The sequence below is a fragment of the Pseudonaja textilis genome, chromosome 9 (genome assembly GCF_049901715.1).
Source record: "Pseudonaja textilis isolate UNSWEBS1 chromosome 9, rPseTex1.2, whole genome shotgun sequence".
Lineage (NCBI taxonomy): Eukaryota > Metazoa > Chordata > Lepidosauria > Squamata > Elapidae > Pseudonaja > Pseudonaja textilis.
Genome location: NC_141998.1, coordinates 547,065 through 568,670, shown reverse-complemented (window position 1 = coordinate 568,670; position 21,606 = coordinate 547,065). Strand labels below are relative to the sequence as shown.

The window sequence follows — 21,606 nt, the reverse complement described above, 5'->3', positions numbered from 1 at the left end:
GAGGTATTGAAACAGTTGACGTCCAGGATGTGAGGGGTCTGTAGATATAAGAGTCACCTCATAGGGGAGGTGGGTGGCATAAAAATGTAATAAATGAATAAACAAAGCGTGATATCACTTCATGTGATCTTGAAGCTTTCCCTTTGTTGAAACAGCTTAGGCCTGCATTGGCTATTTTGGCGGCTGCAGCACATTGCTGGCTCATTCTAAAGTGGTAGATGCTTTCCCAATTGTTGAGCCAGGTATCGCCTATTCTGTATCTCTGTGTTTGTTTTTTCTTGCTTAACTGTAAAACCTGACTTTTCTCGTGTTACACTGCTCAAAAAAATAAAGGGAACACAAAAATAAGAAATCCTAGATCTGAATGAATGAAATATTCTTATTAAATACTTTGTTCATTACATAGTTGAATGTGCTGACAACAAAATCACACAAAAATTATCAATGGAAATCAAATTTAGCAACCCATGGAGGTCTGGATTTGGAGTTACACTCAAAATTAAAGTGGAAAAAAACACTACAGGCTGATCCAACTTTGATGTAATGTCCTTAAAACAAGTCAAAATGAGTCTCAGTAGTGTGTGTGGCCTCCACGTGTCTGTATGACCTCCCTACAACGCCTGGGCATGCTCTTGATGAGCTGGCGGATGGTCTCCTGAGGAATCTCCTCCCACACCTGGACTAAAGCATCCCCCAACTCCTGGACAGTCTGTAGTGCAACGTGGGGTTGGTGGATGGAGCGAGACATGATGTCCCAGTTGTGCTCAATTGGATTCAGGTCTGGGGAACGGGTGGGGCAGTCCATAGCATCAATGCCTTCGTCTTGCAGGAACTGCTGACACACTCCAGCCACATGAGGTCTAGCATTGTCTTGCATTAGGAGGAACCCAGGGCCAACCGCACCAGCATATGGTCTCACAAGGAGCTCATCTCGGTACTAATGGCAGTCAGGCTACCTCTGGCGAGCACATGGAGGGCTGTGTGGCCCCCTAAAGAAATGCCACCCCACACCATTACTGACCCACTGCCAAACCGGTCATGCTGGAGGATGTTGCAGGCAGCAGAACGTTCTCCATGGCGTCTCCAGATCCTATCACGTCTGTCACATGTGCCCAATGTGAACCTGTTTTCATCTGTGAAGAGCACAGGGCGCCAGTGGCGAATGTGCCAATCTTGGTGTTCTCTGGTAAATGCCAAACGTCCTGCACGGTGTTGGGCTATAAGCACAACCCCCACCTGTGGACGTTGGGCCCTCATACCACCTCATGGAGTCTGTTTCTGACCGTTTGAGTAGCCACATGCCCATTTGTGGCCCGCTGGAGGTCATTTTGCAGGGCTCTGGCAGTGCTCCTCCTGTCCCTCCTTGCACAAAGGCTGTTGTTGCCCTCCTACGGCCTCCTCCACGTCTCCTGATGTACTGGCCTGTCTCCTGGTAGCGCCTCCATGCTCTGAACACTACGCTGACAGACACAGCAAACCTTCTTGCCACAGCTCGCATTGATGTGCCATCCTGGATGAGCTGCACTACCTGAGCCACTTGTGTGGGTTGTAGACTCCGTCTCATGCTACCACTAGAGTGAAAGCACCTCCAGCATTCAAAAGTGACCCAACCATCAGCCAGAAAGTGTAGGAACTGAGAAGTGGTCAGTGGTCACCACCTGCAGAACCACTCCTTTCTTGGGGAAGTCTTGCTAACTGCCTCTGCTTTCCATCAGTTGTCTATTCCATTTGCACAACAGCATGTGACATGGATTGTCAATCAGTGTTGCTACCTAAGTGGACAGTTTGATTTCACAGAAGTGTGATTGACTCGGGGTTACATTGTTTAAGGGTTCCCTTTATTTTTTTGAGCAGTGTATTTTGTTGGATAGGGCCCAGTGTTCAAGTCCGTCAAAATCCTTCTGCATCTTCTGAAGTATTCCCCCTCCTCCATTTGCTGTTGTTGGTAAATTTGATGAGTTCCCTTTCTGTTCCCTCAGCTAAATCATTTATGAAGATATTGAAGAGTATCGGGCCAAAGCAGAATCTTAAGGTAGCCCACTGCATGCTTCGCTCCATTTAGATGTAGTTCTATTGAGGACAACACCTTGAGTGTAGTTGGTCAGCCAGTTGCAAATCCACCGGGTGGTAATGCTGTCTATCCCCAAAAATTTTAATCTTACCAAGAGGTAGGTTGTGGTTTACTTGTCAAATGCCTTACTGAAGTCTAAATAAATTATATCCACAGCATTTCACTGATCCACTGATTTTGTCACTTTGTCAAAGAATGCGATAAGATTTGTCTGGCGTGATCTGTTTTTGACAAACCCATGTTAACTTCTGGTTACAACTTTGTTTGCCTCTAGGTGTTCACAGATTCATTGCTTGATTGTCTTTTCCAGAATCTTTCCAGGTGTATATGTCAGGCTGATAGGTCTACAGCAGGGGTGTCCAACCTTGGCAGCTTTAAGACTTGTGGACTTCAACTCCCAGAATTCCTCAGCCAGCTTTGCTGGCTGAGGAATTCTGGGAGTTGAAGTCCACAAGTCTTAAAGTGCCAAGGTTGGACACCCCTGGTCTACAGTTTCCTGGAACCGTTTCCCCCGCTTGTTTGAAGGAGGGAATTGCAGCGGCCCTTTTCCAGTCCTCTGGTAGTTCCCCGATGCGCCAGGCTCTTTGAAAGACACGGTTCAATGGTTCCAAGGTTATGTCTGCAGCTCCTTCAGAATTCTGGGGTGCCTTCCCTCTGGTCCTGGCAATTAAAACCCATCTAGGGTTGGACAAGTGTTTTTGTACCCTATTCTTCGCTATTTTGATTTGTATGCCTAATCTGTCTCCTACCTATACGGTGCTGTTTTTGATAAATTGTATTATATTTTTCTTTTGCATAAAGCCAGAATTAAATACTTCTGCTTGCTGCCTGTTGCACATCACCTTCTTGCCATCTTCTCCCATTTGTGGACTGATTGTTTCTAGACTTTTTCTTGTTTTTCACATGGAATCCTTCCTAAGCTCTAAGTTTGTTGAAATCTGGTCTTTTAAAGTCCAAGACTCTAATTTGATTTTGTTCCACTCCTTGAGCTTGCGTTTTGTTGACCTCCAATATAGCATAGTCACTCTTCCCCTAAGTTCCCTCAACTTCAACCCCTTGTATCATTTCTTCTTTCAGTGTGAATTATGTCGAATAGAGCTGACCGTCTAGTTCCCTCCGCTACCTTTGTGGAGACAAAGTTGTCCGCTAGGTTCATCAGGAACCTGTTTGATCTCCAACTAGGTGCAGAGTTTGTCTCCCAGTTGATGTCAGGCTAGTTAAAGTTCCCGGTGACTCCTGTGCGTAACAGGCTCTCTGCACACCTTAACTAACTAATTAGCAAACAGATCATCTCTTTCCTCCACTTGGTTGGGTAGTGGGTAATATATGCCTATGGCAATGTCATTCCTTCTTCCTTTTCTGTTGACCCAAATGTGTTCCAAGTCTCAGAATAAACTCCTGGTGCCTGCCTGGAGCCTCTAGTTGTCTTGGCGAGACTTCAGAGCAGTGCCGGCTCCCTAGGACTGAGAAAGAACGAGGGGTCCAAAGTCACACAGCTGGTTTTGTTTCCTCAGAGTCGTCGAATCGTAAGGCTAAAAGGCAGGGGTGGTATTCAAATAAAGTTGCCACCGGTTCGGTGGGCGGGGCTTGGTGGCCGCACTTTGCGCGCATGCACACTTTGCGGGCAGGCGCGTGCCAAACATGCACTTTGCGCAGGCGCAGAGGCGTTCTAACTTGCCTCCTGCAAGCCTACACGATGCTGGTCGCTGCAGCAGCTGCTGCGCTTTGAAATCTGGCCATAAAAGTGAGTATGGGAGCCCGGGCGGGCAGGTGGGCCAAACACAGAGCTGCGAAGAGAACCAGCTCGGTCTCCACTGCTCATTGCTGCTACCGGCTCTCCAGAACTGGGCAGAACCGGTCGAATACCACCACTGCTAAAAGGGACCTTGAAGGTCTTCCAGTCCAACCCCAGCCCAAAGCGGGAGACTGTGTCCCATTCTAGACAAATGGTGGTCCAACCTTTTCTTGAAAACCTCTAGCAATGATTTGCCAACTTACGTAGCACTTGAGATTGCAGTATTTGTAGTATTTCTGCAATGCTAGAACTCACAGTCTCCTAGTTTCTTGCCTGATGCCTTAAACACTATACAGGTAGCCTCGCAGAATCACAATTGACACCTGGAACTGTATTGCTAAGCTTTATTGCCTGATTATTAAGTGAGAGGTCAGGTGATTTTATTCCCAGCTTCTCTATTGACTCTGCCTGTCAAGAGGAAGTTGGCTGTGAAGTGTGCAAATGGTGGTCACATGACCACGGGGTCCTGCAAGGATCACCAATGGCCACTAGTTACAGAGTGCTTGTATCTTGATCATGTGCGTGCAGGGACACTGGAATGCTTATCAGTGCAAGGCTGGTCATAGGGTTACTTTGTCAGCACTGTAGGAACTTTGCATTGTCACTAAACAGGGCAGTTACTAAGCGAGGACTTCCTGTATACCGAAGTGGCTCTTATATTTATCATAATTTTGTATAAATTCACACTGTGAGGGACCTAATGCCTCGTGGCAAGTATTACAGCTACACCAGATTGCACCAATTTAAGAGCATAAAGCAAGCAACTTAATGAGGCCCCAGGCAACGCCCCTTAGGTGCCCACCAGCTTCCTGATCCCATTGGCTCAGTTGTTCAGAAATGGTGCTCACTGAAACAGAAAGCAGATAAAGTATGTATTTATTTATATTTCTTTTCAGTCTGGTAGCTTTCTGAGCTGCTACCTTCCCAGCAAAATACTTTGGCGGAACAATTTGATTTTTCTTTCTCTAATTCCTGCTGTAACAAATCTGACCCCATTTTATTCTGGTTTTTGGGAGAATCCCCACACTTATGGACTAACATATAATTTCTTTCTACCATTTCTTTTGCATTGTAAAGTGCCAACATTCGCTTAGCGAGACAAAACTCAGTTCCAGAGACTGAAGGTATATTCTGTACTGGATTTTATCCTCACTCATTTGTCAACTAATCGGCCTGTCTATGGCAAGGATTTCCGTCATCCTGGTCACTGAATCAGTGTTGATCCAGCTTTGCGATGAATTGCTGCTGTTTTCTGTTCATGCTTGGAATATCAGCCAAAACTATTTAGCTGAAAGATGTACACATCCATGTACTACTGAAAGTTGGAAATTTTTTGCCAGTAATTTGTGAATTAGGTATTGCCAAAGACATCAGCGTCCATGATCAAGTAGGTAATGCACAAGCAGAGAAAATACAATGGCTTATTCTTCTAATGATTGGTCATCAAGGAAAAATCAACTCGAAGCCTACAAGATTTGAGGAGATCTGATTCAGCTATACCGTGGACAACAGCTAAGCGTAAGGAACACGTGGTTGGAACAACCCAAGCAGCCACTGTACGCTTGGACTTCACCAAACGGAGAACATTGAAACCAAATTGACTACGTATTGTGCCCAAAGGAGCAGAAAAGTCCCATCCTTGCTGTGAAAGTGTTCCCTGGAGAAGATTATGGGTGTGATCATGAACTGTTAGCTGCCAAGATAAGGTGCCGGTGGCGCAGTATCAAACAGCCCCCCAGGATTCAGAAATTTGACATCGAAAAGATTCCCCAGACATATGCAGTTAACTTCAAGAATAGATTTCAACTGCTCAGCATCGCAGAAAGACAACCAGATGAGCTACGGGAGGGAATAAAAACAACCCTCCCCGAAGTAGCCCAAGAACCTATGAAGCAAAAGCCACTGGGGAGAGGGGAGAAAGGCGAAGACCAAATGGAAGGTTCCGGAGAGAGGCAAGAAAAGACAAAGCAAAGTGTTCGGCTGAGCCGTGTAAGAAACTGGAGGAAGCAGCCATGAGAGCCATGCAAGCAAGTGTTTCGCCTAGAAGGAGGCGGCCAAGCACCCCTTCGTGGCCGGAAAGGAAGGCTGTGGCCAGAGGACGTGACGGGCAGGAATGGCATGACCAACAAGCCATCAGAGAGTCTCAGAAGGTTAAACCATGGCAACTGGAGCAAGGCTGGACCAACTTTCTGAGATACTTTTGGCCTGAAAGAGTCTTCATGTACGTGAAGCGGTCAGAGAAAGATGGCAGGAATATGCAGAACAGCTTTGCACGAACAAGGCCAGGCCATAAGAGGAGAAGCTGATTTACCACAAATGGAACCAGATATTCTGGAGGAGGAGGAGGAGGAGGAGGAGGAGGAGGAGGAGGAGGTGGAGGTGTGGGCGCTCAACGGGGTTGCCTAACTGCAAAGCCCCGGCAATTCCTGCTGAGTTGCTGAGGCCACTGCTGACGAAAGCACTGACCGGACGTGCTTTGCTGAGGGGTGTGGAAGAGTGGTCGGAGGCCAGGAGGACGGAGAAGGTCCATGTTTATCCCAGTGCCCAAGCAAGGTGATTCGAAAGGTGTGTGGTCCTACCAAGGCATTTTAAAGCGGCATTAACACTTCACATGGCCTTGATTCTGGCTCTTTGCTAATGCAGCCTAGAATTGCACTGGGGTTTGGGCTGCTGCTGCTGCTGCTCGCGGCCGGTTCACCCTGAAATGAGGGTGCGCTAGGACGCCACGATCCTCTCACGGTTACGGCTGTTGAGCCAGGAATTGGGGGTTTTTTTAGCAGGGCATCAGTCTGTTCTGCTGCATCCTGATGTCTTTATTATTTACTGTTTGAAGATGTTTGAAGATGTTATTAAAGTTTTAAGTGATTTGCCCTGAGGTGCAGCTCATTTATGTTTGGTCTCTGTGTCATTAGTTGATAATCACTGGGCTGATAAACGGAGGGTTATAAGCTTGAAAACGATTGCTTGATCCCGTTGCCGTAGAGCTATGGTGAAGAGGTACAGTGTTTGCTACCAGCGCATTCCTTGGAGCGCAAGTTCAGTGCTGCAGAATGTCTCTGGTCCTCACAGCTGTATAAGGGCAGCGAATGGAGATCGGTGAGGTTACAGAGAAATCATTATTTCCAATAGAAGTACGCTCAAGGTATAATTCATGCTTTACTCGACAGTTAAATTGGAGTTAAAATGAAATGCCACTGGGCATACGCTTATTTGGTCTTAGTATGAAGCCTCACATTTCAGTATTCTTGGTAGGGTTTAGTTTAGTTTACTTTATTGTCATTGCACCTCCTGCAACGAAATTAAATAAAGTCTACTCTGCTTAATCAAAGAGTTTGTGTTTGATATCAGAGAGATACATTTGATATCTTTGCACCTGGCCAAAGCGAAGGCTCTTCCTCCCCCCTGTTTCTGCAAGGCTGGCTGGGGGCGTCCTCTCCCCTGGGAAGCCCCCGTGGGGCAGAGGTGGTGGAGATTCCCCCACCCAGCCTCGTAGTTCACGGGGCCTGTTTGGGCTACTCGCTGTATCCCCTGTGAGGTTTCTGGGGAGGCTAAAAGGAGACGGACGACCTTTTCAGCTCCACAGAGTAGAGTAAGCACTCAGTCAGCCTCGAAGCTGTTTTTGTTTTAAGAGCTACCTGGGCCCCACGGTTGCTAGAGGTGGCCAGTCCTCTTATTTTGAGGTGGGAGATGCTCAGAGAGGTCTATGACAGCCACAAAACAGACTTAAAAGTAACTGTTCCTAGAAGCCCATTTCGGAAAAATCCCGGCCCATAGCCATCATCAAAAAGCCGCCTGCCTGCAATTGTTTGTATTTTTTACAAAAATATACATGTTTTTAAAAAATAATAAAACCCTGAACCAAGAGAGACAGCACTTGATACATTTTGTTGAGGGATGTGCCATGCAGTACATTCAGGCTGTTCCATGCCTGCGCCCTTATCTCCTATGTACAGGACTCCTTTGCTAGAAAGTCTGTGCCCAGTATTGCCATTATCATGGCTCCAAGAACGGCTGTTGTCCCACTACATTGAAGAATAATTCCAAGTCCTAACCCTGGTCTTCGTTAGCTGGCAATTGGGAAATAATAAGTGTGCAAACTAATTTGGTGTTTGTTCAAAATTATCTGCAGTGTTCCGGTTGGGAGGAAGATGTAGCGTCAAAAAAGTTGACTTTTCATATTTGGCTATCCCTGGCCATCTCTCAAAGGCATCTTTAAAAAATTAGAATTGCTGAAGTAAAAAAAAAAGTTTGAAGTAAGTCCCTGCATATCCATACATTGAATCTAGCTCACATGTGATCCACATATTTTGCTCTTTACCTCTATTCATTTGATCAACTTACATTTCCCCTTTCCTTCAGGAGTTAATTCAGGATTAAATACATTATCTCCTTCGTGCAGACCTAAATAGTGTCCAAATTTGCTCCTGGGCTTTTGGGATGTGGCTTCATTGAATGTTCCACTGTGGAATAGCTCTGTTCCATTGTCAAAGAGCTTGTAAGTTTCACATGAAAGTTACCATTTGTTAAACTTGGCAAGGCAGGCACTCCTTGGATTACGAACGGCCAACTTAAGGGCAACATTAGGTAAGATAGGAACAGGCTGCCTATTGCTAAAAATGGCCGACCACGGAAGCCACACATTTTAAATGTACAGCCTGTTTCGGGGGTTCCTGAGACCGTGCATCTTCAGGGTTTCGTCGACTGAAGGAAGGACAATGCTGTCCATCCCTTTTAGTAAGTGGAAGTCCGTGTTTTGACTAAAATACAAATTTGGGTTAAAGACAGAGTTAGGGAATGGGACTGAATTTTAACTCTGGGTTAAAAGCCTGCATCAGATGTTACCAGAATTGCATTTTAGTAGGATTTCAGTAGTGATAACCCAAAACCAGAGACTGTATAATATGCTATTTTTAAGTATTTGTTTTTTCTGTCATGATATTGTCTTCCAGAATGGCAGATGCGCCAAATCCTAACTCAATTCTCTTTGGTTTGTTCCAGAGTCTAGCCCAGCTAGAGAATCTGTGCAAGCAACTATATGAGACAACGGACACCACTACACGGCTCCAGGCAGAGAAAGCGCTGGTTGAATTTACTAACAGCCCGGATTGCTTGAACAAGTGCCAGCTTCTCCTTGAAAGAGGGAGTGTACGTAGACAAATAAGCCACAAGGCTACTGTTGAAATGGTTGGGTACTTCTTCTTTTTTTTTTTCTTCAAGTTTAGGGGTGCATCTTGCTAACCCAATATAGGAGGGCATTTGCAACTGGCAAATTGGAATTCTTTAAAATGTGGCTGTGCCAAATATGTCTGTGGAGATCCATATAGTGGGTCATCTAATCTAGGATTTAAAGTATTGGGTGAAAGATATTTTTATTATTTTATTTATTAACTTTATATGCCACCTATCTCATGGTTCAGGATGATTATGCAATATTAATATATTGCCATCTCGCCAGTGTGAGAATCACTAAGAGCCTCCAGCAGAATCCCAGAATTTATCTACCCACATGAATGGCTTGTTTTCTTTGTGTTTGTTTTACAGTCGTCATATTCCCAATTATTGGCAGCTACATGCCTTACAAAACTGGTGTCACGCACAAACAACCCTTTGCCCTTGGAACAACGCATAGACATACGTAAGTACGGCAAAGCTGGATCGCTCGGCCCCAAGGTCTGGCTTGCCTAGGATCCGACTGGCTGTTTGGAAAGTTTGCGAACGTTTGCTGGGATAGAAAGCGAACATTTGTAGTGTTTCCTCTTTTAAGTTACCTATAGTGTGAGAAATAAGTATGGATTTGCCTGGCTTGCCTTCTTTGTACGTGATGCTTCCCTATTCCTCGGCAATGTATTAAAATTACAGTGTGATAAGCTGAGAAGTAATTCTTTTTGTAATATATTGCGCCATACAGTGCAGCTGTTTTGGCCGTTCTTTGGACATTGTGAGGAGAGAGAGAGAGAGTCAGACCCTGAAGGAAATGCTTAGGCCCCTTCTCTCAAACCCCACCCCCGCTTCCTCCCGGGTCTGCCTCCAAGGCAGCTTCACTCGAGGTGGGCAGGATCAGTCTGCCTTTCAGAGGTCACCCCAAGAACTGACCAGTAGCAGCAGCTCTGGGGCAGGAGCTCCGTGGAACCTGGCTTTAGCTATGCCGTTGCCTGTAGGTCAGGCAATCCGGAAAGGGCCCAAGGGAGGCACTTGGGCCAGATCCTGCCTGATGATGCTGAACGTTGTGTGCTCCTTACAGAGCCACCCCTCTGCCTCCTCCCCCTTGTTTTCTTGTTGGTGGGGGGCGGGGGTGGGTGGGTTCTAAGCAATAAGTCTCAGGTGCTGCTTGCAGCCTAGTCCCAGTTGTGCATGTATTCACTTCGGGGGGGGGGTGACCTTTTCCCAACCCAGAGTCTCCTAAGCCCTCTCCATTTGATGCCTCTGTTTCAGGGAATTATGTGCTCAATTATCTTGCTACCAGACCTAAGTTGGCCACGTTTGTTACACAAGCACTAATTCAGCTGTATGCTAGGATCACCAAGCTGGGCTGGTTTGACTGTCAGAAGGATGAATATGTTTTCAGAAATGTCATCACGGATGTCACAAGATTTTTGCAGGTCAGTGTCCCATCTCTTCTACTTTTCATTGCACATCAGGCCTTTGGCTGATGATTTCTACTCTTTTTCCTTGATGGTGGCGGGCTTGTTTCACACAGTCAGTGTCCATTGATACTGTTGTGGGTGTCAAGCCAGGAGAAAGACAACTGCAGAGCCAAATGCCGAAATTCTTATCTGCCCCAATCCCTAGATCAAAGGCCTCCTCCACCATCTAGCTTCCTGTTTCTCAGAGTGCCCAACCAAAAGCTTCCAGGAAGAGGAAGTAGAAGTTGCTAAAGTTTAGGTGAGGACCAGGAGCTGCTGGTTGACTCCGAGCCGCCCAATTCCGCATTCACCCACAACAACCTCCGCCCCCCCCACCCCCACCCCCCCCTTGCGCCCTGAAACAGCTTCCTTCTGTGACTGGAATACGTTTCTTTTCTGGTGCTTAGCTAGAATTGGTTCACCTGGCTTGTTGCTCCTCTGGCCTTCCTGTCGGAGTGGCAGTATTGAAGAGGAAGGGGTGTGGCAGAATCCCCTTCTGCCCTGAATTGCGTAACAAGCTCTTAGCATATTTCCCATGGAGGAGAAAAAAAACAAAAAGAGAGCGCAGCATCTGCTGGGGCACATAGCCGGGTTTTGTTCTAGATCTACTGACTCTCAGACAATTCTGGGAGAGCCAGTCCCACGAGGGGCACGTAGGGAGTGGCCATTGCAAGGGAATCTCAGTTGCCTGCAAAACGTGGTCGGAGGCCTTCCTGGAGCCCAGTAGGGAGCATCCTGGCGGTGGTCCGCTTTGGAGAAGGGGCGCCCTTGCGACTCGTGGGGGAGGACGGCCAGACCGCATTACAGGAGCAATGAGCAACATAAGCCATAAGCTGCAGCCAGAGAGACCGCTCTGCCAGAGGGACCCTTTCTGCTTTTTCCTCCCCTAGGACAGTGTTGAGCACTGCATCATTGGAGTGACAATCTTGTCTCAGCTAACAAATGAAATTAATCAAGTAAGTGCTTCAGCCTTCCTCAGTGAAGTAAGTGTCACCTTTATTCATTCATTTTGCCTTGTGCTGCTTTCTGCCTACGCGCTGATTTGTTTGTACAGACAGGTGCTGCTTTGGTAAGGAACTGACGCTCCACTGGAGCCTGAAGCTTACCGTCTACCGGCTCGGTTCCTGAGCTGTAGAAGTAGAGCTTTGGGTGGAGCAGTGATCCCGAAAGAGACGACCCTCCGCTCAGTAATATTGCGAAGGCTCACAATGAGCTTTCCGTGTTTGTAGCTCTTCCTTTGGAGAAACCTTTCCTAAGAGCTACTCGCTTCCATCCTGCATGGCGACCGTCGGAGTTCTGGCTAAATTCAAAGGCTGGCAGGCTCCCCACGCCAGGGTGTGGCCTTATCTTCTTCTGAAGTACGGATGGCAACCCCTGTCCTCCAAATTTTGATAGGTCTGGAGCAGGCCACTCCTCCAGCAGTCCTAGCCTTCCACTGTGCTATCTCAAGAGAGAAGCTTGAAGGAGCTTGGCTGACAAGTCGTCAGGAGGGACCAGGGATTTGGGTTTGGACTCCGAAACTGCAGTTCTGTAGTTCTGCCAAGGAACAGAGAGAGCCTCTCCTTTGATTGGAAGTCAGCTTATCCGCTGTATTGCGGGAAAATACAGCGTAGTAAAGAGAGTTTAAGAATTGCAGAGTCTCCCTGTGTTTTCCCCTTAAAACGGGACAAGAATCTCTTTCTGCTCCAAACCTGGCTGCATCTTTGCTCCCTAATCCCAAGGCAGCTTGCTGACTTCTAACAAGCATGCGGATATTCGAAAGGCTTGGCCTGAAAGCGGTAAAATTGAATGGAGGCTTAGGGCAGACCTTTGGGCAGACCTCTAAGGTTGGCTGAAACCAACAGGAGGCTAATGGCTCAGCGCTCGGGAGCCAGGACTTGCCAGCGCTTCTGTTTTCATCTGGCAGCAGGCGGTGAAGTGAGGGAAAGGGAAGCCTGGCCAGGGGCCGGCCCACCTCCTCCTCTTGCCAGGGCCTGTGGCTTCTCTGCAGTCATCACAGCACCAGCGGACGTGGGCAGCGGATCCGGGGGCTGAAAGGGGCGGGGGGGTGATGGGCAGCTGTAGTCCAGGAAGAGGACGGGCCCCCAACCGGGGTAGCGAGGAGATAAAATCCGGGCACCAACCCTGGTGTAACCCATTGATGGCATGCGGTGATCTGACAGGCTTTGTGTGGCCCCTGCCCCCAAGTTCCCAGTTGCTACTTTGGGGGGCTCATAAGAACATCTTAAAAATACAGTGGGAAAAAAAGAAAAGGTGGGAAGAATCGGGTGCAAATGCAAAGGAAGGAAGAAACCCCCCCCAATGGTTTGCTCTCTCTCTCACCTGGGAGAAGAGCTGGAACTTGAACCCCTCCCTTCCGGGACCACCTGGGCCTTTGGGGGGGTGGGGGGAGCCTCGTCCAGGCCCCGCTGCCCCCAAGGGCCACTTCCGGGATTCTGGCCATTGACACGGTTCAGTTGGAGGAAACTGCAGTGCCCCAACCCAGCCAGATAGATCTGGGCCAGCGGCTGCTGCTTAAACCACCATGGATCCCGCGCTTCCCATTTGACCTATTTCAATCTTCGGTGATCCGTGCTGTGCCTGTATAAAGGCCGATATACCACAATAATATACGCCACAGTACTGAGCAACTCTTGGGCGTTGCTGAGGGTTGTTGGGTTCTGCTAGTATACAGACAAAATGATTCGTATCACTTTATCCTTTTCTTCAAAAGAGAAATGGAAGCAAATGCCGATAGCTGAATGGGAAATGGGAAATAGGATGTTTTCAGGCAGTGGATAATAGATGCTCTATAATCAGCCCCTGGCAGTTCCGCCCTGCTGAGATCTTTCCTCAGTATGATTGTCTTAAAATTTACAGGGATTCGCTATAGTGGACAACCTGTAGAAAAGCACCTGTGGGATGTTCTAGTAGCATCCTCCTTTTTATATATAATTTTTACTGAAGATTTTAATTACAGTAGCAGAAGCAAATACAAACTAAACTCACAGAGAGAAGAGGAGGGAAGGGAGAGTTAAAAAAGTGCATCGGAAAAAAAGACAGGTATAATCAGATTTAATAACTTTTCAACCCCTAAAAGGTTACAAACATAGCTCTTGTTTTATAACCCCTCCCTTATCTATATGCAAATTCTTAAATCATCAGGCTTTTAGTCCTGGTATTGGTAAAGGATTATCGGAGCTTTATAGAAAATTTCTTGTTTCAACCTTCATCAAATTCTTATTCTTGTTTTCTTCGTGAGCGTTTCAGGTCTAACGGTAACTTGCTTTCTTTTTCTCTCTTTCTCAATCTCCAGGCAGACACTACACATCCTTTGACCAAACACAGGAAAATTGCTTCCTCATTCCGAGACTCATCATTGTTTGATATTTTTACCCTCTCCTGCAATTTATTGAAACAGGTAAGAAAACTCGAAACCTTGGTGCTCAGTCTTGACCGCTGGGTAAAATGATTAAGGCCAACGATGACGCTTGCCTGCAGAGGTGGCGGGTTCCCCATCCCTGGAGGTGTTTAAGAAGAGACTGGACAGTCACTGGTCTGAAATGGTGCATAGGACCTCCTGCTTGAGCAGGGAGGGCTGGACTAGAAGACCTCCAAGGTCCCTTCCAGCTCTATGCTGATTGAGTGATTGAAAATGATCGAGTCCAATGTTACTGTAACTTTAGAGCTCTGAAAATCTCTTAACTTCAGTCTGGTACGGCAACTGCTGTGTATGATACAGTGGGATTGTTAGGCTCTGCGGGCAAGAAGCTGGGCTAATGTCTTAAAAATTGTGCCCACTTCGCTTTTCCTTTTTTTAGGCTTCAGGGAAAAACCTGAATTTGAACGATGAAAGTCAGCACGGTCTCCTTATGCAGCTTCTGAAGCTCACACACAATTGTTTGAACTTTGACTTCATTGGCACCTCAACCGACGAGTCCTCCGACGACCTCTGCACGGTGCAGATCCCCACCAGCTGGAGATCAGGTAGAGGGCCGAGTTGCGCTAGAGGCTTGTCCTTGTTAGGCCTCTCTGGCCTCTCGTTGCAGGCGTAGCTCCAGTCACATTGTGCAGGCCCTCCCCAGTCCTTTGGGTTGGCACAGCGTAGGGAGGGGGACCTTAAGACCCTCCTCCAATTCGGCCAGTTTTGCAAACTGCCTAAGTGGGTCCACAGAAATAATCATGACAAAACCTGCAAGACGGGGGACACGCGGGCCAATACAGTAGAGAATCGCTGTGATCATTACAGAGAGAAAATAATGTCCTTCAGCTACTGAGAAGCCTTTCTCGGTAACCAGATTAGACTCTTGGGATAACGGCTCATCCCAGTGAGGCGAGAGGCTCTTTCCAGAATGGCCAGCGCAGGAGATCTCTTTGATCTGGTCTGGTCATCTTTTTGGAGAAAAAGAAAACCTGCTCCTGCACATGACTTCCAGTTGGCCATCGGTCACTAAGTATTAAAAGGCTCCCATCTTGTTCTTAATTACGCTTAAAGCTTTCTTTCGTGTGCCAATCGACAACTGGAAAAAGGAAACCCGGCAGTAGTGTGCGTGGTTAATTTTAGTTCCATTTGCCTATAATATGGAATACCAGCTAAGTTCACGGTGACCTTTGGAGAGGTTGGCATATATGGGGGAGCGAGCAAGAGGGGCGGAATTTCCTTCTTCTGAGGAGCAAGTTATAAAAAGTGTGTTTTGGAGCAAACTGGGCGGGGGGTGAAGGTGAGGTTTTCTTTATGCTCACCAAAGAAAGAGATCAAGAGACCAAGAAATAATCTTCAACACAGAGCAGTAATTTTTGCCATTGTCAGAAACACCATTGTACCTAGAAGATAATAAATGGTGTTGTTCCTGAATAATCAGACTTTTTTTCTACATATTTGGCTCGTCAGTAAGTTATACATATCTCAGCTTTCTAGTGCACAGGGAAAAAACCAAGAGTCCATTTTTGCAGCAGAAGGTGGCATAATTCAGTCAGCAGAGAGAAGAATTGGCTGCAGATATACTTAGTCATACATAATGGCTGTGCAGAATTTCCAGATAAAATATACCATTTTTCATTGATTTGTCCCGGAATGGCCCAGGTGTAATTATGTTTGCTCACCTACAGTTCAGACCATGAATGCGTTTTAAAAGGTTTCTGCTGATTGAAATACAGTCATATTTTCAAGCATGCTCCTCCTTCACATCTGCGTGCAGTTAACGGATGGAGGAGCCCCGGGGCTTTTTCTGAAATGCCTCTTGAAAGGGGCTTCTCAGCACCCCATTTCCCCCTCCCTTTTCAGCGTAATTGCCTTGCGGTTCAAACCTAGCACTTCAGAAAGCCTCCTTCCACCGGATCAGGGCCAGACTCATTGCCATGGGCACCCAAAAGGTGGCAGTTGAGATTTATAACCTGAACTTTGGGGGGGTGGGGGGGTTTAGCTAACAGAAGTTCCAAAAAATACAGAGAATCCCTGGTTTTAAAAGCAGTCTCGGGGTGGGGGGGGGAGGGGGGAGTGAGGTGGACGGGAGGAGCGCTGAACAGCGCAGGCGGACAGGAGCAGGATAAACGCGGACACGGAGTGCTTGGATTTCAGGAAGTAAACAAAGTAAACACTTTTCTGACAAAGTAAACCACAACCTTCTTGGAAGCCAGAAATAGGCGGTATAGGCACTAGATGGATTTGTAACTGGCTGACACGTCACACCCACGTAATCCTTAATGGAACTCCATCTACACGGGAGGAAGGAAGCAGTGAGGGGGTGCCCTAACTTCCTTTTTCGGCTCTTCAACATCTTCATAAACCATTTAGAAGAGGGAATAGAAGGGGAACATGGAATTTACAGGTGACACTAAATAAACCTGGTAGGAGTGGCTAACACCCCAGAAGATAGACTCAAGACCCAGGTGGATCTTGACAGACTTGGACACTGGACACTATCCCACTAAAATACAATTGAAGGTAGAGAAAACTAAGGAAAGAAAAACCCCAAAATACACGTACAAATTAGGTGAATCCTGGCTTAATCATGGTAACTGCGAGAGGGATCTGGTGGTCCTAGTGGACATCACTGAAATAGGAGCCAGCGGCCCAAAAAGCCAGTGCAATCCTACGTTGCGTTAACAGAGAGATAGAATCAAGATCACTAGTACAGCTATACAAAGCCTTAGCAAGGCCACACCTAGAATGCTGCATCCACTTTTGGTCACCACAAAATTTAAAAAAAGACCTTGAGACTTTGGAACAAGTGCAGAGAAGAGCAACCAAGAGGATGAGGGGCCCAGAGGCTAAAACATTCGCAAAAGGGTTGCAGGAATTGGGTACGGCGGGTCGAGTGAAAAGAAGGCCCAGGGGGACATGATAGCAGAAGCTGTGGCTGCTCCCTCACTGGAGGCTTTTAAGCAGAAACTGGGCAGCCACGTGTCTGAATTGGTCCAGGGTCTGCTTCTGGAGCAGGGGTTGGACTAGAAGACCTCCAAGGTCCCTTCCAGCTGTGAGGAAGAACGGGCCATGCTGCCGAAGGGGGCAGAGCAGAGGGGAGCAGCTGTTTTCACACCTCAATTCTCTTGCTTGGCCAGAGAATCCCCAGTCAGGCTGATGGTTGCCCCGAGTCCTGCTGGGCACCAACACTGGCCGGAAGGATCTTTCCAAGGGGCTGTTTCAAGCCTGCCCTGAAATTGCGCTCGTCTCTCTTCCAGCCTTCCTAGATTCCTCCACCCTGCAGTTGTTTTTCGACCTGTACCATTCCATCCCTCCCACTTTTTCACCCCTGGTAAGTGTGTCTCCGTCCCCGAGATTTCCCCTGGGAAATGGCGGGTGGGTGGGAGCCCAGGGGCACTGTACACCTGGGGCCAGCTACCCCCCCAAGCCAGCGCTTTGCTTTCTCTGCCTGCCCCTCCCCTCGCCCCCCAGAAAAGGCCCACCGAAGCTTGCCTGCTCCCGGCCTGCACGGGTTTTGCTTCGGGCCCAACTCCTTCAAACAGTCCACGTTTTGATTTTACTCCCCCGGCTCAGGTCTTGTCGTGCCTAGTGCAAATCGCTTCCGTCCGGCGGTCCCTATTTAACAATGCCGAAAGAGCCAAGTTCCTCTCGCACCTGGTTGATGGGGTCAAGCGCATCCTGGAGAATCCCCAAGTAAGTCGGAATGTGAACACGAGCAGATTTCGTACGGACATTGTCACCACTTGTCCCTTGAAGCTTCGGACGGGCGTCCGGAAACTCATCCCGGGGGCTTCTCTTTGCAGCAAAACCCAGGAAATGGGGGGAGGAGGAGGAGGAGGAGGAGGAGGAGCCATTCAGAGGAGAGCAAGCCAAATCCTTAAGCCCGTGCAAAGCAGCCCGTCCAAGGATTAGAGCAGGGTGTCCAACCTTGGCAACTTTAAGACTTGTGGACTTCAACTCCCAGAATTCCTCAGCCAGCTTTGCTTGCTGGCTGAGGAATTCTGGGAGTTGAAGTCCACAAGTCTTAAAGTTGCCAAGGTTGGACACCCCTGGATTAGAGGGTGTGGAAGGACAAGAATGGGGGGGTGATTCGGAGGATTTTAGATCTTTATTAACTGACAGCATAGAGCCCACGACAGCCCAACCAGGGAAGAGGCTGCAGAAGCCCCAGGCCTGCCTGGGCAGCTCTGCGGGGCCACGTTCTCCCCTCCGCTGTCGGCCTGGCTACCCTGGCTCGTGCCCAGACATTGCCAGTGTGCGACGGGAAGCGCAGAGAGAACAGGCTCCTGCTGTCAGCCGCTTTCTCTGCTGGCAGGTGATGAGGAATAGGAGTTTGAATCGTGCAGTATTCCGTTCAGTGCGAAATATAAATCGATAGAGGGTCGGGATTAACGCAAGCCAAAGAGGAGTTAATGCTAGAGTCCTCTGGCTTGTTTGGGTGCTCATTTGACTGACCTCGGCAGGACGGAAGGCTGAGTCAACCTGGTGAGGCTGGTGAGATTCGAACTGCCAATTTGCAGGCAGCCGGCAGGCAGCAGAAGCGGCCTGCAGTACTGCACTCTCACCGCTGCGCCACCGCGGCTCAGTGGTTTTTGTTGCTCTTCTCTGCATTCTTTCGAGGGCTCCGGCATCTTTTGTGTATTGTGGTCCAGAACTGGACCTGGCCGTCCCAGGGTAGCCGGATGCTTTGTGCTTTGTGCAATCTCGGTCAGCCTGGAGGGGCCTGGGGGGCTTCGTGGAACAGCTCCGGGGTTCTGGTCGAGGGCGGTGCCGGACTGAGGCTTCTCGTTCTTCGCTTTTTCTCCCTCAGAGCTTGTCAGACCCAAACAACTACCACGAGTTCTGTCGGCTTTTAGCTCGCCTGAAAAGCAATTATCAGCTAGGGGAGCTGGTCAAGGTGGAAAACTATCCTGAGGTCATCCGACTCATCGCCAACTTCACTGTCACCAGCTTGCAGGTGGGGGCGTCTGGGGGCTGGAGCGCGCCTGGGTGGGAGGGGGAGCTCACCACAGGAGGCCTTTTGTGGGCAGGGAAGGGCGTGGCTTCCCTTAGGACACCAGCCTTTAGAACAGGGGCCTCCAGCCGTGGCAGCTTTAAGACTTGTGGACTCCCAGAGTTGAAGGTGGGGTTTGAAGTCCCACAAGGCTTAAAGTTGCCACGGTTGGAGGCCCCGTCTTTAGAACACAGAACTGGCTGGTTTTCTTGCAAATGCCTTGAAGGGGCCACTTGCCCTCTGCAGAAAGAGCAGGCAGGTAGGCAGGCAGGCAGGTGGCATTCACCGTCTTCCTTCCTTCCTTTCTTCCGGTAGCACTGGGAGTTTGCGCCGAACAGCGTGCACTACCTCCTCAGTCTGTGGCAGCGGCTGGCAGCCTCTGTTCCCTACGTTAAAGCCACCGAGCCGCACATGCTGGAGACGTACACGCCAGAGGTTACCAAAGCATACATCACCTCCAGGCTGGAGTCCGTCCACATCATACTCAGGTAAGATGTCGTGGCGACGGCTGGTCCTTGCGGTCTTTGCCTGGGAAGGTGTGAAAGTTACGCGACCGCAGGAGAAGGACCCTGCCCCAACGCCGAGGGCAGCTGGGAGGGAAGCGAGAGCCCGGCCGCGTTCACCTCAGCGGAGCCCCCGGGGCCCTCCCCCCCTTGCCAAGGGGCGCCTGGTTCTCTTCCCACCTGGTGGCTCTCCCTACCCGCAGAGATGGCCTGGAAGATCCCCTGGACGACACGGGTTTGGTGCAGCAGCAGCTCGACCAGCTCTCCACCATTGGGCGCTGCGAATACGAGAAGACCTGCGCCCTCCTGGTGCAGCTGTTCGACCAGTCCGCCCAGTCCTACCAGGAGCTGCTGCAGAGCGCCACGGCCATCCCCGTGGATGTGGCCGTCCAAGAAGGTGAGCGGCGAGCGGAAGATCCCCGCCTTGGCTTGGCCGAGCTTAAGGAAGCAGAGCAGCCTCCTTTGCAAAGGGGGTTTCCCTGGCAGCTGTGCAGGGTTGGGGGCCGGGAGTCTCGGAAACAGTGCAGGACAGGCTGGAGGTGCTTTAATGCAGAGATGAAGTGAGGTAACAGCTGAGAGTCAGCGTTGGTTCCTGCCTAATGAAAAGGGGAGCCACCTAGAGAGCCACCTTTGGAACTCTGCTTGCTTCTAAGCACCAGAGTGCCTTTGCCCTCGCACACACACACACACTCACAGACACACACACTGGCCGGGCACTCAGAGCGGGGATTCTGGGAGCGGCGGCTGCACCCGGATCTCTCCGAAGGTTGTAATGTTTGACCAGTCAGGTGGGGAAGACGGGCTGGGCTTTGCACAACTTGGTCTTGTCCACCAGCTGAGCGCTCGCAGGGCTCTTGGGTGGAGCTCTCCTTGATGGTGGCACAAGGCATGGCGATCACCCTTGGCACACCCAGGTTGCCTCTTGGCTCCGCAAACTTCGAAGCCCTCAGTAGGGTTCCTGGTGCAAGTTGAGCTGCCTCCCCTTCGCGGCTCGAGGCTGGCTTCTTCGAGGGCCTGGCCCTGTGTGCCCAGGAGAGGCCTGCTCCGGCTCCCGTCCACTACAGAAGATCACTGGGGGGGCGGGGGGGAGCCCAGGGCCCAGGGCCTCTGGAACACCATTCAGATTAGGGGTTGTCCCTGCTGGCCTGTCTCACAGCCCTGGAGATCTAGAATATCTTCCCCCAGGCTCGAGGTATTTGAGCCCCTGAGTTGTGTGCGTTTCTGTTGCTGTGTTGATGTGGGTTGGTGTGGACGGTTTTGCCTTCTCGGTCTAGCCAAAGCAAAGAAGACAGGTTGGTGGATTCGCTCTGTTCCTTTCTCTGGCTCCAGGGCGCCTCACCTGGCTTGTCTACATCATTGGGGCCGTGATTGGCGGGCGAGTATCCTTTGCCAGCACAGACGAACAAGATGCCATGGATGGCGAACTGGTCTGTCGGTAAGAGCCCCGCGCTAACAAGGGGAGCCCTGCCCCAAGGCCTCTCGCCCCGCCCAGGGGAATCGCCACACCTTTCCCCGTTACTCGGGTCACCAACTTCGGCCCACTTCCGGCCGGGGCCTGGAGGAGCCCTTGGCAGCGGGATTAAAGTGCCAGGTCCCCTCTGAGCGTCTGGCTGACTGCAATGAACCGTGGTAGTGGTGGCAGTAGTAGTGGTAGTAGCAGTAGTGGTAGTAGTAACAACAACAACTGAGCGTGCTTGGGGAGATGCTGCATTTACTGCTCACCTGGATAGCATTCGCAAGCCGCACAGAAGTTGTATGGATCAGCTGGGCGTGTAAGGGGGCGTGACCTCCCTTGTGGCCCTTGCAGAACACAGAACTAAATCCTGGAAATTGGCAGATTGCTGGGCTTTGAGGTGGGAAAGGGCCTTTCAAAGTTTGTTGTCAAAGCACAGCCGTTTTTTTTCTCATCCATGGCTAAAAGAATGGGGGGGGGGCGGGTTTAAAGGAAATGCCGGGTGGCCGTTCACTCAGTTAAGCTTTTCTTCTGCTGATTTTTTTAACCTTCTCCAAAATGTAAACTTCTTGTCAAGCAGTTCTAAGATTAAAACAGATTGAAAGGATTCTTTTTCTGATTGTTCTTTCATACGATGGAAACAAGCTGTTTCCCATCGGTCAGATATTCCTAGATGTCTCCCTGACAGCCCTGCCTGGGATTCTGAGCGGGGGGAATGAGCAGAGTAGAAGAAGCCCCCCCCCCCCCGTGCCTGTCTCTGGAGGG

The 21,606-nt window shown here is 49.4% G+C and overlaps 1 protein-coding gene across 4 annotated transcripts in view; it reads left to right on the top strand.

Annotated features, from left to right (window-relative positions):
* XPO7 (exportin 7) overlaps positions 1 to 21,606 on the top strand; it is a 35,855-nt gene that overhangs the window by 2,519 nt on the left and 11,730 nt on the right. The window contains exons 1-13 of one of the 4 annotated variants that reach the window (XM_087938609.1): positions 1,976 to 2,032; positions 8,865 to 9,011; positions 9,408 to 9,501; positions 10,299 to 10,465; positions 11,380 to 11,445; positions 13,785 to 13,889; positions 14,290 to 14,455; positions 17,150 to 17,223; positions 17,466 to 17,585; positions 18,703 to 18,849; positions 19,201 to 19,373; positions 19,592 to 19,785; positions 20,718 to 20,823. In XM_087938609.1, coding sequence (XP_087794735.1) covers positions 1,991 to 2,032; positions 8,865 to 9,011; positions 9,408 to 9,501; positions 10,299 to 10,465; positions 11,380 to 11,445; positions 13,785 to 13,889; positions 14,290 to 14,455; positions 17,150 to 17,223; positions 17,466 to 17,585; positions 18,703 to 18,849; positions 19,201 to 19,373; positions 19,592 to 19,785; positions 20,718 to 20,823 — 1,601 coding nt within the window. In that variant the 5' untranslated portion in view covers positions 1,976 to 1,990. Of the gene's footprint in view, positions 1 to 1,975; positions 2,033 to 8,864; positions 9,012 to 9,407; positions 9,502 to 10,298; positions 10,466 to 11,379; positions 11,473 to 13,784; positions 13,890 to 14,289; positions 14,456 to 17,149; positions 17,224 to 17,465; positions 17,586 to 18,702; positions 18,850 to 19,200; positions 19,374 to 19,591; positions 19,786 to 20,717; positions 20,824 to 21,606 lie in introns of those variants that run through there. The other 3 variants (XM_087938608.1, XM_087938611.1, XM_087938610.1) reach the window with 3 other exon arrangements.